Consider the following 15044-nt stretch of genomic DNA (forward strand, 5'->3'; position numbering starts at 1 on the left):
TGAAAGACAATAAACTTACCTAAGTTACGCTTATGATGGCTTAACATGATTAATAAACCTTGCGTCATGAACAAGGTTAGCTTAGTCAAAATATTCTCTGCTCCCTTTAGCAGGACGCAAAACATTCAAAAGTTTAATTGTGCCCCCGGGCAGGAGACAAAAAACCGCAAACAGAAGTGTTTAAAAATACTTACAAAGACTTGCGCCACAAAGGGCCAAGTTCCCAAAATCCAACACAGGATACTTAAAATAAAAAATAATAAGAGGCACGACTATCCTCACAGTATCATCTGCTTCCTCCCCCCCCCCTACGTGCTCTGGTTGACGCTCCTCTTCAGGTACAAGACCCTCCTTAGCAACGACCTCTTCAGGAGCAGCCTCTTTAGCAGCAACATCCTCTACATTAATGACCCCTAAAGGGGAGTTGACCTCACCAGCTTCTGGCAGCAGGATACTTAGGTCTCGAGGAGTGGAAAAGGCCATGGTAAGCTGCCTTTCCTCTTCCTCCACGTCCTTGGAGGTGAGGGATCCTTGGACAACATCACGCATGCTATTGACCTTGCCTCGCCAGGTAGCATAAGTGGTGATGTTGGTGGTAAGCTCCATCAGGTCCCTGATCTTCACTTCAGCCTAAGTAAGACCATCAGTAAGCTCTCTGGAGAGACCCTAGCTACAATCCAGTTAGTCAGCATTAATTCTGATCTGCTTCTTGTACTCGGCCAGCTCCACCTTCAACTCCACCATCTGGTTCCTCGGATCAGACCGTTGGATCTTCATTTTAGTATAGGTACTAGCCGACTCCTTATTCATGGAACTGGTGGAAAGACATTCGGTTCTTGCCCTCTTGACCATCTTGTGGGTATAAAGAGCAAACTGCAGCGTCTGGGGAACACGAAGAAATAGGTTAGAGAAGGGAAGAAGGTTATCAAGAATAGGTACCAAAATTAAAGTGCGAAGATGACAAGCAGAAAAACCTACCATGAAAGCATTTACCACAACAACCACAGCCACATGCTCAAGGTCCATCTTGTCTTACTCTTGAAGGGATGTGGGGAACAAGAACTGGTCCATGGTAGGCCAGAAAGGTGCCAGCTAGGAGTTGCCAAACCCAGAAGGGATGCGGATGGTGAAGCTCTCCTCACCAACAATAGGGTTAGGGGGCGGAGATGAGCGAAAACGAGACACAGGTATGGCCTCAGTAGGCCGTGGAGGAGGACGAGAACTAGCACCATGAGCAGATGAGGTAGGAGTAGTTTGGGGAGCAGGTTCAGGGGCCCTTCTCTTAGCAGTAAGGGCAGAGGAGCCACCAGCAGCCCTTTTCTTTGCACTATCAACCAAAGCATAAAACTGGTCACGTTTAGAACATCCTGCAAACCAGGTTCCGGGCATCAGATTCCACCAAAGTACCCAACATACAAGGGGCATCACAGGGTAACTACCAATAGCATAGAGGAAGACAGAAGGTTAAGACTTACCAGAAGACATGTTGGCGGAAGATTGTTGGGGAGTTTAAGAGGTAGCAGGGGCAAACCGGTTATTAGATCGAGAAAATTCCTGAACTCAGCAGGAATGGAGTAGAGCTTGCCAACTAATACTTCTTCGTCAGCTGATTTCAGAGGATTGCGGGGTTCTTCACACAAATAAATGGTAAAAGAGTGAGCAACGCAGAAAAAGAAATGTATTACCCCGTATATTTTATATTCATTTATTACTATTTTATTTAAAGCGTGCCTTATTATATATGTTTACGAGTCGGGAATGAGTGAAACCAAACACCAATTCGTAAAAAAACGAGTTAGAGGCCGAGTGCCTAGTCGGGCTTGACCGTGTAGTATGAGATTGCTTGAGATTCATTTATGTTTTTCTAAGTTGATCGGGATATAAAGACAATACATTACACTACCAACTAACCTTGTACACGTCTTAAACACAGAACAAAAGAAAAACCTCGAGAGAAAGGAGAGAGGAGAAGACCGAAGGGGAAGAGGCGATGGACGACGGTTAGAGCATGATTTTTTGAGTCGGTTTTTACCAATTTTTCACTCTTACGATTGTAGGTATAATCCTATACATTTCTAATTCATTTTAATATAGTTTTACTGATTTTTACAATTAGTCTCAAACTGTAATACCCGGTATTTTATAAGACATTTTAAAGTATTTTATAATTATTAAAGCATTTTATATTCTACAAGTTGCATTTTATGTTCTACAAGTTTTATTATCGTAATAAGAATAAGAGGGAAAAAAAGGAAAAAAAAAAAGATGGGCTGTGTAGTATGGCCGGGTAACACGAGTTGGACAATGGGTAGTTGGGTTGGTCTTACATATTTTAATGTTTTAAGAAGATTACCTAGAAGCTTTCCCATACTAGTATATATACCTAGTTCTTATACCACCAAAACCCTTATTTCATAAACACAACTCATATTGAAAGAGAGGAAAAGGGAGATTGTGAGACAACTTTTGAGATGAAATTGTGAGACGGTTTGACCACGCTCTAATTTAATTGTGGTAAGTAATTAAGCCCTAAAAATAATCAATTGTTTAAATCTTGTGTTTTACCCGTCTTGACCACCAAGACCTTGCTTGAGTGTGACCACCGTGAGACCAGCGTTGACCTGGCCGTGGTGGTTTGACCGAGGGATTGATGGGCTTTGACCGTGGGTGTTGTTGTGTGTTGTGGGTAGTGGTGTTTTCGTCTAGGCCATCATTTAATGTGCGGCTATGGTGTAAATTGTGGACCGTGAATGGTGGTGGTTCACGGGCACTTGGGTGTTGGCATGGTGGTGGCTAATTGGAGGGTGTATGCGGTGAGTGTCGAGGGTGTTGTTGGTGTTAGGGCACGATTGTGGGTATTGGTGTAGGGTTGTACCGTTGGTTTGGTTAGGGCACGTATAAGGGGGTGTGGTGAGGAGCGGTACCGTGAAGATAGGGCTGCTGTACAGTGGCTAGGAGGGCGGACCAGGCAGCGGTGATGGTAGTTGGCCGAGACAAAAGCGTTATCGGTGTTGGATTAATTAAATAACTTAATACCGTCTTGAACATAAACTAATTGATAATTACTTCGTATTATTTTTTTTACTAGGTGACGGTTTCGTTGAGGAAGCTTTTTGAATTTTCTTGCTTGGATTATTAAGCGGAGTTGCTAAAAGGTAGGCTAGCTTCTCAACTATTAACTGCGGGGTTTTCTTATGTGCAATTACGTGTGTTAATTAATTGGTATTGGCATGATATTAATCTTTTATGATGAAATTTGCTAATGGATTTGTGTAATTGGCCTTTGGCCGAATAAGAGTGGAGTGTGGCCTTATGCCCGTGACTTGGGTGTTGTTATTGACTATTCACTGGTTGTTTGTATCTTATTGGCAGCTTTCCTTATTGCATTGGCACTATCATGTTATTATAAAACACGTAAAAGGAGTTTGTCATTGTGGTTATTAAAATACTTGGCAATTACTTATTATAGTGAATGAATTCAATAAGCTTTTATTATTCTTTGTTGGCGACGATAGTGCGCGATATTTTGTGATTTGGATAGGTCAGGCAGGGCGGCGGTTGTGGACTAGAAATGGATAAGCTAGGCACAGGGATGTGGAAGAGCCGTGTTCCTTGGTGTGGATAGGACAGGCAAGGCATGGTGTTCGGAGTTGGCCCTGGACCTAGCGTGGATAGCCCACATGGTGTGGTTGAGCTAGGGCTGAGGACCTAGGCAACAGACTACTTGTGATTTATTATTGAGACAGTGACATTGTGACATCGTGTATATATATATATATATATATATATATATATATATATATTGCATCGTTTATATTATAGTAATCACATGTTGTCCTTTTTTTTATTATAGAATCATGAGGTTGACTTGTGTGTTTATGTGTCCTTTTAAATTGTTGTTTCCATCATGGAAGCAGATAATAAGCAGGTATAGCTTGATGGATGTGGTTTGGCTGGGACATGTGAGCTAGCTGGCACTAGAGTCATCACTTTTGTTTACGTTTAGTAGTCAGACTATACCATTTAGTTATTGCTTTAATTGTTGGATTATAATTTGAAGTTTGTTTGCCATGGCTGTCAGTTGGCCGAGTTTGGCCGTCTGTTTTGTAGTCCTTTTTGGACAGTTCGCTGCATTGTTAAATCATTTATTAAAGTACCTTGAATCGTTTGTCACTTATACTATTTAACTCAGGCATTTGAGATGGTGACACCGCCTTTTATGTGAGATGCCTAGCTTAAGGCTCTTGGATAAGTGGGAGTGTTACAAAGTGGTATCAGAACGACGGTGTAGATACCCAGTATTTGCGGAATCCCCAACAAACACCCGATGATGATCGGACTATAACATGTTTCGGAAATCGCTACGTCTGATCGACGGTTTGTATAACTGCGTGTCGGAAAGCTCAGAAAATGGTTTCGAAAATGAAAAGCATTTTAAAACATTTCAAAAGTACCTGGAGTGTTTCATGCACGGCGATGGGGTTGCAATGACACTAATTAGAGTAAAAAACGACACCGGAATAAAAACCGACTCAAAATTTAAATCCTGACTCAACACAAAATAAAACTCGAGTCAAACACAAAGCACCCACCCTAAATAACAAGCAAACACAAGCTTACATGACTAAGTAAATACAATCAACCACAAAGGACATCCTAATCATTTATTAAGGCATTTTATATTTTGGTCATATTCATAATCATCCTTGGTCCCATATACCATTTCGGTCTAATCCCGAGTACGATGATAAATATCGACTAATTACAAAGCAATGAACATACCATAATTAGTTCATATCAAACACTTTTACTTCATTTCATCCTATTTTTCTCTTTGTCTTAACCATATTGCATGTCACCCTTGGCTAACATATGTACCATGTCGATTTAATTCGAGTATGGTGATGAAACGGTTGAGCAAACACATTTTACATGTTTATTTACAAACATTTTCATTTTAAGCTTGCAAATATGAATCCGACAACGAATAATGCTAATATAATGGTAATTATTCCAAGTCATCCAAAAAACTTTTGCAAATCACTCATCACAAATACGGTTTTAAACAACCTTTTTAACAACCAGGAGGCACCACTTGGATCGCCCCATGACTCGCGCCCCAAGAGGCTGCCTACTTCCCCTTTTCAAAACCTGGGCCGAGCCCTTTGTATCGCCCTATGGCTCGCGCCCCTATGAGGCTGCTTGATGCTGTGTTGCCTCATTCCTAGCACTTGTCTAGTATGATCTTGATTTCGGTTAACCCGAATACATGACGGATCAGATTGACTAGTTTATTTTACATTTCACTTTGAGCACACTTTTTCAAACAAAATGGATCGTGTGATGCACCGTAAACCTAACTCGGTAAATGGATGTTTAATTTCCGTTCTTGCATGCAAATCAACTTTTAAATCAAACTTGACATTAATTACTTGACATCAATTACTTAACATCAATTACTTGACATCAATTACTTGACATTTTAATAAACAATTGACATAGAAAATTTCACATGTTAGGTTTAAACTTGTGGATGTGCATTCATGCATAATACCCGTTTTATCAACTTTTGTACTTAACCAACCAAGATCGATCAATAGTGGACGCTTTTGCGGCCGGGATTGGGTGTTCGATTAAAGACCTTCCCAATACGTACCATCACCTCTTACTCAGAACCTTTGGATAGTGGATAGCGTTATCCAGGGCGTACGAGAGTCATTCTATCGATAGGATGCTAAAAGAGGGACGAGTACTTATCATTAGTACCTATGTCAAGCACTGCTTTGTGCTTCGTTTGACCGAGGTATAAAGTGGATTCGAACGGTTTCCAGGCATGTCAGAATTGCTTGGTGACGACTCTGAACAACTCTGCATAATTTCGAGACCTTCATCGAGACAAAACCGACCGATCTAAAGCGATCCGGTCGAAAGCATTTCTACGTCCCCGAACGTGACTTTTGGACTGCCGCATGTCCACAGATCGGCATGCGGGTGGCCTATGTCCGTAGATGGTCCTAGGGCATAAAAAAATGAATTAAATGAACTGGGTAGAAACTATTAGGGGCCCCTTAGCTCGGGTTAGGGAGACGTTTTTAATTCAGATTTTGGCCCTTTTAGTTTTGAACCGGCCACATCGACGCGAGTAAAGGAGTGAGGGTATATAGAGTGGATGTTTATTTTGTGCTTCACATAATTTGGATGTTTAAGTGTGATGAATTGTGTATCTAACAATATACAAGCCAATGGTCAATGGTGAGACGAAATAAGCCTGTATGGCCGAACGGTAGGTACACCGGAACGGTGTTTGGTTGTGATGTGAAAGCAATCGAAATTTAAAATGCCCAATGTCATGTATCAAGAAAATATAATAATTAAAAGGAAGATTCATGTTGCATTCTGCAAGTTATCACGTGTGCTAATAGTTATTACAAGTTTTACTGTTATTCACATGTTAGTGTGTAATATAAATTCGTGAATTTCTGTGTGTAATTTGATATGAAAACTCAACATGTGGAATTTGTACCCCTAAGCCAAGTAGGGAGATTAGATCTTGATAGTAAGAATTTTAGAATAATTTTTGGTGAATTAGGGCCGAAAATTTCGCTCGTTTGAGGACTAATGCCATGAGATCTGGCCTCAGTTGGGGTGAAATAAACCCGATTGAGTAATTTGTTGTGGATGCAGGGATTAAATTTTAATTATATTTAAAGTATTAAAATGTTTGAAATAGCTCCAATAAGCACATGCTTATTCTTTTTTCCTTATATTTTATAGAAATTTTGCAAAATACTTCCAAAGAAAGCAATTCCAACAACTATGACCCAAGAGAAGATTGACAGGCTGATAGAGACGAATGTTAACTCAACATTTTCATTGAAAGATGCACACAAGGGCAAGGAGACCGTAGTTGAATCGGCAAAGATGAGTGCTATTATCGCTCGTCACAATCCCGCCAAATATGATGGATTGGGAGAGCCATCGTTACTGGGAGATTGGTGCAGATAGTTTAGAAATATATTCAAGTCTATTAACTATCCGTAGGAGCTACGTGTGGACCAAGCTGCATATTATCTGAGAGGAAAGGTCGGACTATGGTGGGAAAAGAGTGGTGAAGATTTGAAGGAAGCCTATAGACTAAGTGATGAGCCGTATATTCCATGGAATAGCTTCAAAGACACGCTTAGGAATATCTTTGTACCTGAGCACGTCCGGATTAAGATGAGGTCGGAATTTTATACTTTCAGGATGACGGAAGGCATGACTGTGGGGGAATACCATAACAAGTTTATGGAACTATTTGAGTATGTATCCGATTTAAACTGTGGAGATGAGATGATGACGGTGAGATTTGAAATGGGGTTGTATATGGAGATCAAGCAAAAGCTTATAGCTGGAATACCAACTAATGTGGATGATATTTACGAAAGAGCAGGCTATGTATAGAGGTGAGTAGAGATGTTAAAGGAAGACAGAAAGGAGAAGGTTGAGAAGAGTAAGAATGAGAATGTGGAGAATACAATTAAAAACAATAGGTCTAACAATAATCAATTAAGGCCGTATTAGCAAGGAGGATACGGAGGCAGTGGCGGAGGGAGCTTCAGCCGTGTGGTCGGTGGCGGTCGCGGCTAACGCTTCATTCCGAAGCGGCAATGCTTTTGTTGTGGGAAGTTCCGGCACGTGAAAGCTGAGTGCAGATCAGGAGGAGGGTATGGCTAAAACAACAATAGAAATGGTGGTGGTGGTTTCGAACTCCTTAATCCAGTTATAGGAGCAATTCGGGGAAATGTAATAATCAGAGAAGTAACTACAGCAGCAACAAAAATTTTTACCGATTCGCCAATCAGGGAAGCAGTAGCTTTTGGAATTGTATGAACCAGAGGCAGAATGCGGGAAATGGCAACCAGGCAGGTAGAGTTAGAGCCGTAAAAGCTCGGCCTCAACTGTCCAAGGCGCGGGTCAGAAGATGGCGGGTAAGCTATTCATGGTCGAGAAAGGAGAGGCTGAGAATGACACTCACATCGTTTCAGGTACTTTTCTTGTAAACCTTAAGCCTTCATTTGTGTTATTTGACTCGGGAGCAACTCATTCATTTATAGCAAGTGAGTATGCTATGTTTTTAGAACTCCAAGACCCAATTCTTATAAATGATAAAGTAGGGATACCTTCAGGGGAGTCCATAAATGTACTAAGATGTATAAAGACATTCAAATTAAGATTGGGAGGTGGTGTTCTCAGTATATTTACTTGAGTTTCATGTAGGAGGTTTTAAAATTATTCTGGGAATGGATTGATTGATTAAACAGCGAGCTTTTATAGATTGTTACCAAAGAAATATATCATTGAGGAGACCTAAAGGGGTGAGAGTGTCCTACAGGGGTTTTATGATTAAACCTAAGGTAAAATTTATAACTGCTATATCCTTAAAGGCTTACCTGTGGAGGGGATGTCAAATGTATATGTGTTTATGTGCAAGACATGAGTGCGGCCGAACCTAAGAGAGAGGAAATTCCAGTGGTTTGTGAGTTTTCCGATGCGTTTCCTAAAGAAATTCCAGGGTTACCACCTAAGAGGGAGATAGACTTTGGCATTGAATTGAAACCTGGGACGGGACCAATTTCAAAAGCACCTTATAGAATGACACCTAATAAGATGGATGAGCTAAATAAAGGCTGTGTTAGCTTTAGTGTATCACCATGGGGGCACCCGTCTTATTTGTTAAGAAGAAAGATGGAAGTATGAGGTTGTGCATTGAATATCGGGAGCTAAATAATGTGACCATCAAGAACAAATATCCTTTACCTCACATAGATGACCTGTTTGACCAACTGAATAGATCTTGAGTTTTTTCCAACATAGACTTGAGATCGGGATACCATCAGTTGAGAGTGAAGGAATGAGACGTTCCCAAGACAGCATTGAGGACTAGGTATTGCCACTATGAATTTTTTATGGATTTAATGAATATAGTGTTTAGTGCCCTATCTAGATCAGTTTGTGGTTATTTTCATTGACGACATCTTGGTGTACTCGAAAACTAGAGAGTAGCATGCACAACATTTGAGGGTAGTTTTACAGACCTTGAGGGAGAGAGACTTGTATGTAAAATTTAGTAAGTGTGATTTCTGGTTGGAGAAAGTGGCCTTCCTTGGCCACGTCATTTCGAAGGAAGGAGTGTCGGTGGATCCGAGTAAAGTTGAAGCAGTTTCTAATTGGGCGAGTCCAAAGAAACAGGCTGATATTAGAAGTTTCTTGGGGTTAGCATGGTATTATATGAGGGTTGTGAATGATTTCTCGAAAATAGCGAAGCCCTTAACAACCTTGATGAGGGAGAACGGTTTAGATGGGATAAAAGTTATGAGGAAGGTTTCCAAACTCTTAAGGAGCGCTTAACCACAGCTGTTATCTTAGCCTTACCGGATGGAAGTGACAATTTTTAAGTATACACTGATGCCTCAAAGAATTGGTTGGGATGTGTTTTAATGAAGAATGGAAAAGTCATAGTTTATGCCTCACGTCAGTTGAAGCCTTATGAGGACAATTACCCTACCTATGACCTTGAACTGGGAGTCGTACTATTTGCACTGAAATTTGGAGACATTACTTATACGACGCGATATTTAAGGTATTTTCAGACCATAAAAGTTTCAAATATATTTGCACCCAGAGGGAGTTAAATATGAGGCAAAGGAGGTAGATCGAGTTGATTAGTGATTATGATATGGACATTGTGTATCATGAGTGAAAGGCAAATGTGGTGGCAGATGCATTGAATTGGAAATCTAATCATCACTTATGAAATGCTTTGTCTCGCATGAGTTTGAGAGAGGAGATTGAGAAGCAGCAGTATGATTCGAGGATGGCAAAATGGTGGGACCTTGTCGCCAGTGGGGAGACCACATGGTTTGGGATTGGTGCCGACGGTGGACTTCAGTTTGAGGATCGTTGGTGCGTGCTAGATGATGATGAATTGAAGAGGAGTATCTTGTCTGAACCTCATAATACACCATATTCAGTTCATCCTGGTAGGAGATAAGTTATACAAATACCTGAAGAAAACTTTTTGGCTGAGTGGAATAAAGAGAGAAACAACAGAGTTTGTAGCAAAGTGTTTGACATGCCAGAGAGTTAAAGGAGAGCATAAGAGACCTCAAGGGAAGGTGCAGTCTTTGGAAGTGCTTGAATGGAAATGAGAAAGTATCTCTATGGATTTTATTGTGGGGTTACCTCAAAACTAGAAAGGAAATAACATGATATGGGTGATAGTAGACCGATTAACTAAGTCTACTCACTTTATTCTTATGAAAGATTCCCGGAGTAAAGCTGAGTTCGCTAAAGCTTATAGAAGGAATATGTTGAAACTACATGGAATCCCTAAGGATATAGTGTCAGATAGAGATTCACGATTCATATCTATGTTTTGGCAAGAGTTGCAAGAGTCCTTGGGAACTAAACTGAAGATGAGTACAACATTTTATCCTGCGACAAACGGTCAAACTGAGTGAACTATACAGACGCTAGAGGATAAACTTAGGGCGTGTATTCTGGAATTTGGAGGGTCTTGTGAGGAGAGACTGGACATTATTGAATTCTCTTCTAATAATATATATAATGCCAGTATTGGCATTGCTCCTTTTGAAGCTCTTTATGGGAGGAAGTGCAGAAACCCGATTTGCTGGGATGATAGTGCCGAGAGAAGGATTGTAGGGCTGGACATGGTGCAAGCGATGATTGAGAAAGTGCAAGTGATAAGGCATAAGATGAAAGCTGCACAGTATCGTCAGAAAAGTTATGCAGATTTGAGAAGATCTTAGATTGAGTTCAATGTTGGTGATAAGGTGTTGTTGAAAGTGTCACCAATGAAGGGAGTCATGAGATTTGGGAAGCGTGGAAAATTGAGTCAGATATATGTAGGACCATATGAGCTTCGGGATAGAGTTGGGGAAGTGGCGTACCGTCTACCACTACACCAGCTTTAGCGCGAGTCCATAATGTGTTTCACGTGTCACAACTGGGGAAGTATGTTAGTGATTCGTCACATGTGCTAGAAATTGAAAACATTGAATTAGATGAGCAATTGACCTATGAAGAAACCCCAAAGGAGATATTTGACACTAAGGTTCGCAAAAATAGAAATGGTGAAGTGACTTTGGTGAAAGTGTTGTGGTCTAACCATGAAGTGGAGGAAGCGACTTGGGAGACAGAAGCATCAATGTGCGAGAGATACCCTCATCTTTTGCACTAGGTATGTATGTGGTTACGAGGACGTCACCTTTTTTTAGGAGGGTGGAATGTAAAACACCATAAAACACCGTCTTAGCTTAACAATTTATGCGATAAATTATACTAATTGATTGACTTTGGTGAAACACTTGAACCATGACGGGCGTTGCTTTTGGGTAAACTTCGGGACGAAGTTTCTTTTAAGGATGGAAGACTGTAATACCCGGTATTTTATAAGACATTTTAATGTATTTTATAATTATTAAGGCATTTTATATTATACAAGTTATATTATCATAATAAGAATAAGAGGGAAAAAAAAAGATGGGCCGAGTAGTATGGCCGGGTAACACGGGTTGGACAATGGGTAGTTGGGTTAGTCATACCTATTTTAATGTTATAATGAGATTACCTAAAGCTTCCCCGTACTAGTATATATACCTACCTCATATACCACCTAAACCCATATTTCACAAACACAACTCATAGTGAAAGAGAGGAAAAGGGAGATTGTGAGACAACTTTTAAGACGGAACTGTGAGACGGTTTCACCTCGCTATAATTTTATTGTGGTAAGTAATTAAGCCCTAAAAATAATCAATTGTTTACATCTTGTGTTTGACCTGTCTCAACCATCGTGACCTTGCTTGATCGTGACCACCGTGAGACCACCGTTGACCTGGCCGTGGTGGTTTGACCGACGGATGGCAGGGATTTGACCGTGGGTGTTGTTGTGTGTTGTGGGTCATCGTGTTTTGGTCTAGGCCATCATGTAATGGGCGGCTATGGTGGAAATTATGGACAGTGAATGGTGGTGGTTCACAGGGACTTGGGTTGTGGCACGATGGTGGCTAATTGGAGGGTGCATGCGGTGAGTGTCCCGGGTGTTGTTGGTGTTAGGGCACGATTATGGTTATGAGTATATTGTAACACCCGCGAATTTTCCATTTTAGCATTTATAATTTAATTAACCATTCTATTATATTATTTTATATTTTAAATTTCTTAATTTAATTAATTCCATTTTAAGCATAGCTTTTATCAAAATTATATTTTTAAGACTTGGATTATATAAAAATACATATTTTAGTCGGATAGTAATAAAAGTGATAATAATAATGATAAATTCCGTCTTAAGTTATAGTAGATCTGAGACGTATTTCCGTCTAGCAAAAGATCGTCATATTTCTCATGTGAGACTAGTTTAATTTGGACATATCACAAATCGACAACACACCTACCTACTTTTTACACCTCACTAAAATAATAATTTTTCTCCCTCACTCTCACACTCACACACAACCAGTCATTTCCCCTCCCTCCTTTCTTTTTATTTCGAGCAAACAACGGCAATAATACACAGTGAAACAACAAACATGAAACACCATTGACATCCAACCTTCAAACTGAGATTTCTCCTCCATTTCTCAACCGTTTCTCTTGATTTTTGCGCCATTCTCTTAACCTTTCCGTCCTTTAACTTTCTAGGTAGGAAATTTTCACTCTTGTTGAGTTTTCGAAATGACCCGTCTTATGAGAATTTCGGTTTTGAGCTTAAAGATCTCGTCTTTCGCATTCTAGGCGAAGGATTTGAAGACCCGGAGGAACACTCGTGCTTTGTGGACCATTTACTTGAAGATTAAAGAGCCTTCGAGGTAACGGTGATAGGTTACTTGACAAAGTGTTGAAATTTCGCCCCTTTAACTCGATTTTATACTCTTATTTATCGTAAAGTTTGGTTCTTTATGCCCTTCTCATATGTGTGTTGAATATGTGAATTTATTAGTCTTTCACATGCTTGTTTGAAGTAAGTTCCATGGTTTGTTTCTCTATGAGCTCGGGTATGAAGGGCATATTGGCGACTGAATTTCCGTCTTAGAAGTGACCTATTTTACATGTTAGTTTTCGAGTATTTTTAGGATGATTTTAATGGTTAACATTCAGGTTTTAGTCGTGCCTTTTTTCCGTCTCAAACTTGCTTGCATGTCCGTCTTAATTTTGAGCCGAAGAGACTGTTTTGGGACCCTGTTTTTGGAGTCGTGAAGTGGGTGTTTGGACCCTGTTTTGGGATGAGATGTGTGGTACTTCGGGACTTTTTTTGGAGCTTGAATTATACATGTTAATATGATCTTGTGTGTACTCGAAAATCTCGTGTTAAGTGTCTAGATATAAACAATGTTAACACGGTTCATGGAGGCTGTTTCACGGGTTGTTTGGCAACCGTGAATGGGTTTTAGGTGGACTATTTGTAGGCCGTTTACGGGCTGCATCTTAGTGAATAAATGGTGGTTAATATGAATGGTAAAATCATTGTGTATGTCTGTCTCAGGTATGCTCATGAATCCGTCTTGGGGTTTACATGTTTTGGTGCTTTTGGTAAGTGGTTGTGGCGATTTATTGGACCGTCTTGTAGGGTGGTTGGGCTGACCGTGGGGCTGGTAGTGGGGCCTGGCTGGGTGGCTGTGGTGGCTGGCCGTGGTTTGGCAGCACGGCCCTTACCTAACCGCGGCTAAAGATGGACACGACTGAGAGGTGGTTACTCACCTTGTTTTCCTTTCTTTTATGATTCGTGTTGTTTATTTGATTGGGCTTGTATGCACCCCTTTGGCTGTTGGGCCAACCCATTGTCATGGTGAATATTTAAGAATAACCCATTGATGGTTGGTTACATTTTATCCCGCATTTTACATAACGTAAGTTATTCATTACCGCTTGTTATATTTTATTTAACTGACATGTATATTTATGAAATGGAATGCTTATCGACATAATACAAGTATGAAAGATTTATTATAAATAATTGCTTGTGAGGAGTCGTATCTTATGATAATGCCTTTATGCTATACCTTACTGCTTGACTTATCTTTACGCCCTACTTGTGCCGATCTGCCAAGTATGGGTTTAACTCATATCTTCCGCCTCTTTCGGACTGTCCTGCCGATTGTGGGTTCTCGACTTCCGATCTGTTATTCGAGTCTTGGATGCGGAGTGTCCTGCCGCACGTCGAATCGGGAACTGTACTATCCCGAGAGGCTGGCCAGATTTAGACTAGGACTGAGTATTTATGATCTTTATTGTCGTCCTATCAAGGGAATTATATTTAATGAGTAGTAAAGGTCTTGCTGGGTTATAGTTATTATCATATGTCATTCAAGGCAAGAGTTATGACTTATTTTGTTTGAATGTGAGAGTCTTGGTCCTATCGGATACTAGAGGTGAGATGCAAGCCTTCTAGTTGCAATATGATCGTCGGGATTAATGTTCTCATCCGTTCTTATGGTGAGATGCAAGCCATAAGTATGAATGTGACATTAGTAGCCACGTCTCATGCAATGTTTGTTAAAAAGGTTTTTAAAGAAATGGCCATGGTTTCCATTCTCGTATTTTGTATTCATTGATCCCTTACTTACCTACTTCATATGATTCGAATCCTAATCTCATATCTATGTCATATTTCCTTGAAATGTGTGCTTTTGTCTAAATGACCGTATTCTTGTCTTTCATATTACTTAATTATCTCACATGAATAGTTGAGCCTTTATTATGATAATATTGATCTATCTTGTTCCCTCTCATTTAATTGTCATGTTTAAATATAGATTTGATGTTCATGTCATTTGTAACTATCTTACATGATTTACCTATTTGAGTTCTTTGTTATGTTTGTTTCGACAATTTATGGCTGGGAGAACCTTGAGTTACTCACCACTGACTGTGGCTTTCATGTTTACAAGAATGACAGATTTGTGAAGATGCATTTGTGGGATTTAGGCGTGTGCGCTAGCGAGCACCTTGGATTAGTAGTCTGTTTAGTAGGATTGCTT

The 15044-nt window shown here is 40.2% G+C and overlaps 1 protein-coding gene across 1 annotated transcript; it reads left to right on the plus strand.

Annotated features, from left to right (window-relative positions):
- The first annotated feature begins 9811 nt into the window (after window positions 1-9811).
- On the plus strand, window positions 9812-10811 carry LOC141631077 (uncharacterized). The gene is made up of 3 exons (XM_074443797.1): window positions 9812-10022; window positions 10306-10498; window positions 10616-10811. Exons 1-3 carry the CDS (start codon window positions 9812-9814, stop codon window positions 10809-10811), a joined length of 600 nt encoding a protein of 199 aa, XP_074299898.1.
- The last annotated feature ends 4233 nt before the right edge of the window (window positions 10812-15044 follow it).

The sequence above is a fragment of the Silene latifolia genome, chromosome Y, assembly GCF_048544455.1.
Source record: "Silene latifolia isolate original U9 population chromosome Y, ASM4854445v1, whole genome shotgun sequence".
NCBI lineage: Eukaryota > Viridiplantae > Streptophyta > Magnoliopsida > Caryophyllales > Caryophyllaceae > Silene > Silene latifolia.

Bases quoted from the DNA above. Each gene is read 5' to 3' on its own strand.
- LOC141631077 (XM_074443797.1), top strand. From the start codon at position 9,812: ATGAGTTTGAGAGAGGAGATTGAGAAGCAGCAGTATGATTCGAGGATG. The intron at 10,023-10,305 runs GTAGGAGATAAG...TTCTTATGAAAG, and splicing joins ACCATATTCAGTTCATCCTG to ATTCCCGGAGTAAAGCTGAG. The intron at 10,499-10,615 runs GTGAACTATACA...ATATAATGCCAG, and splicing joins GCGACAAACGGTCAAACTGA to TATTGGCATTGCTCCTTTTG.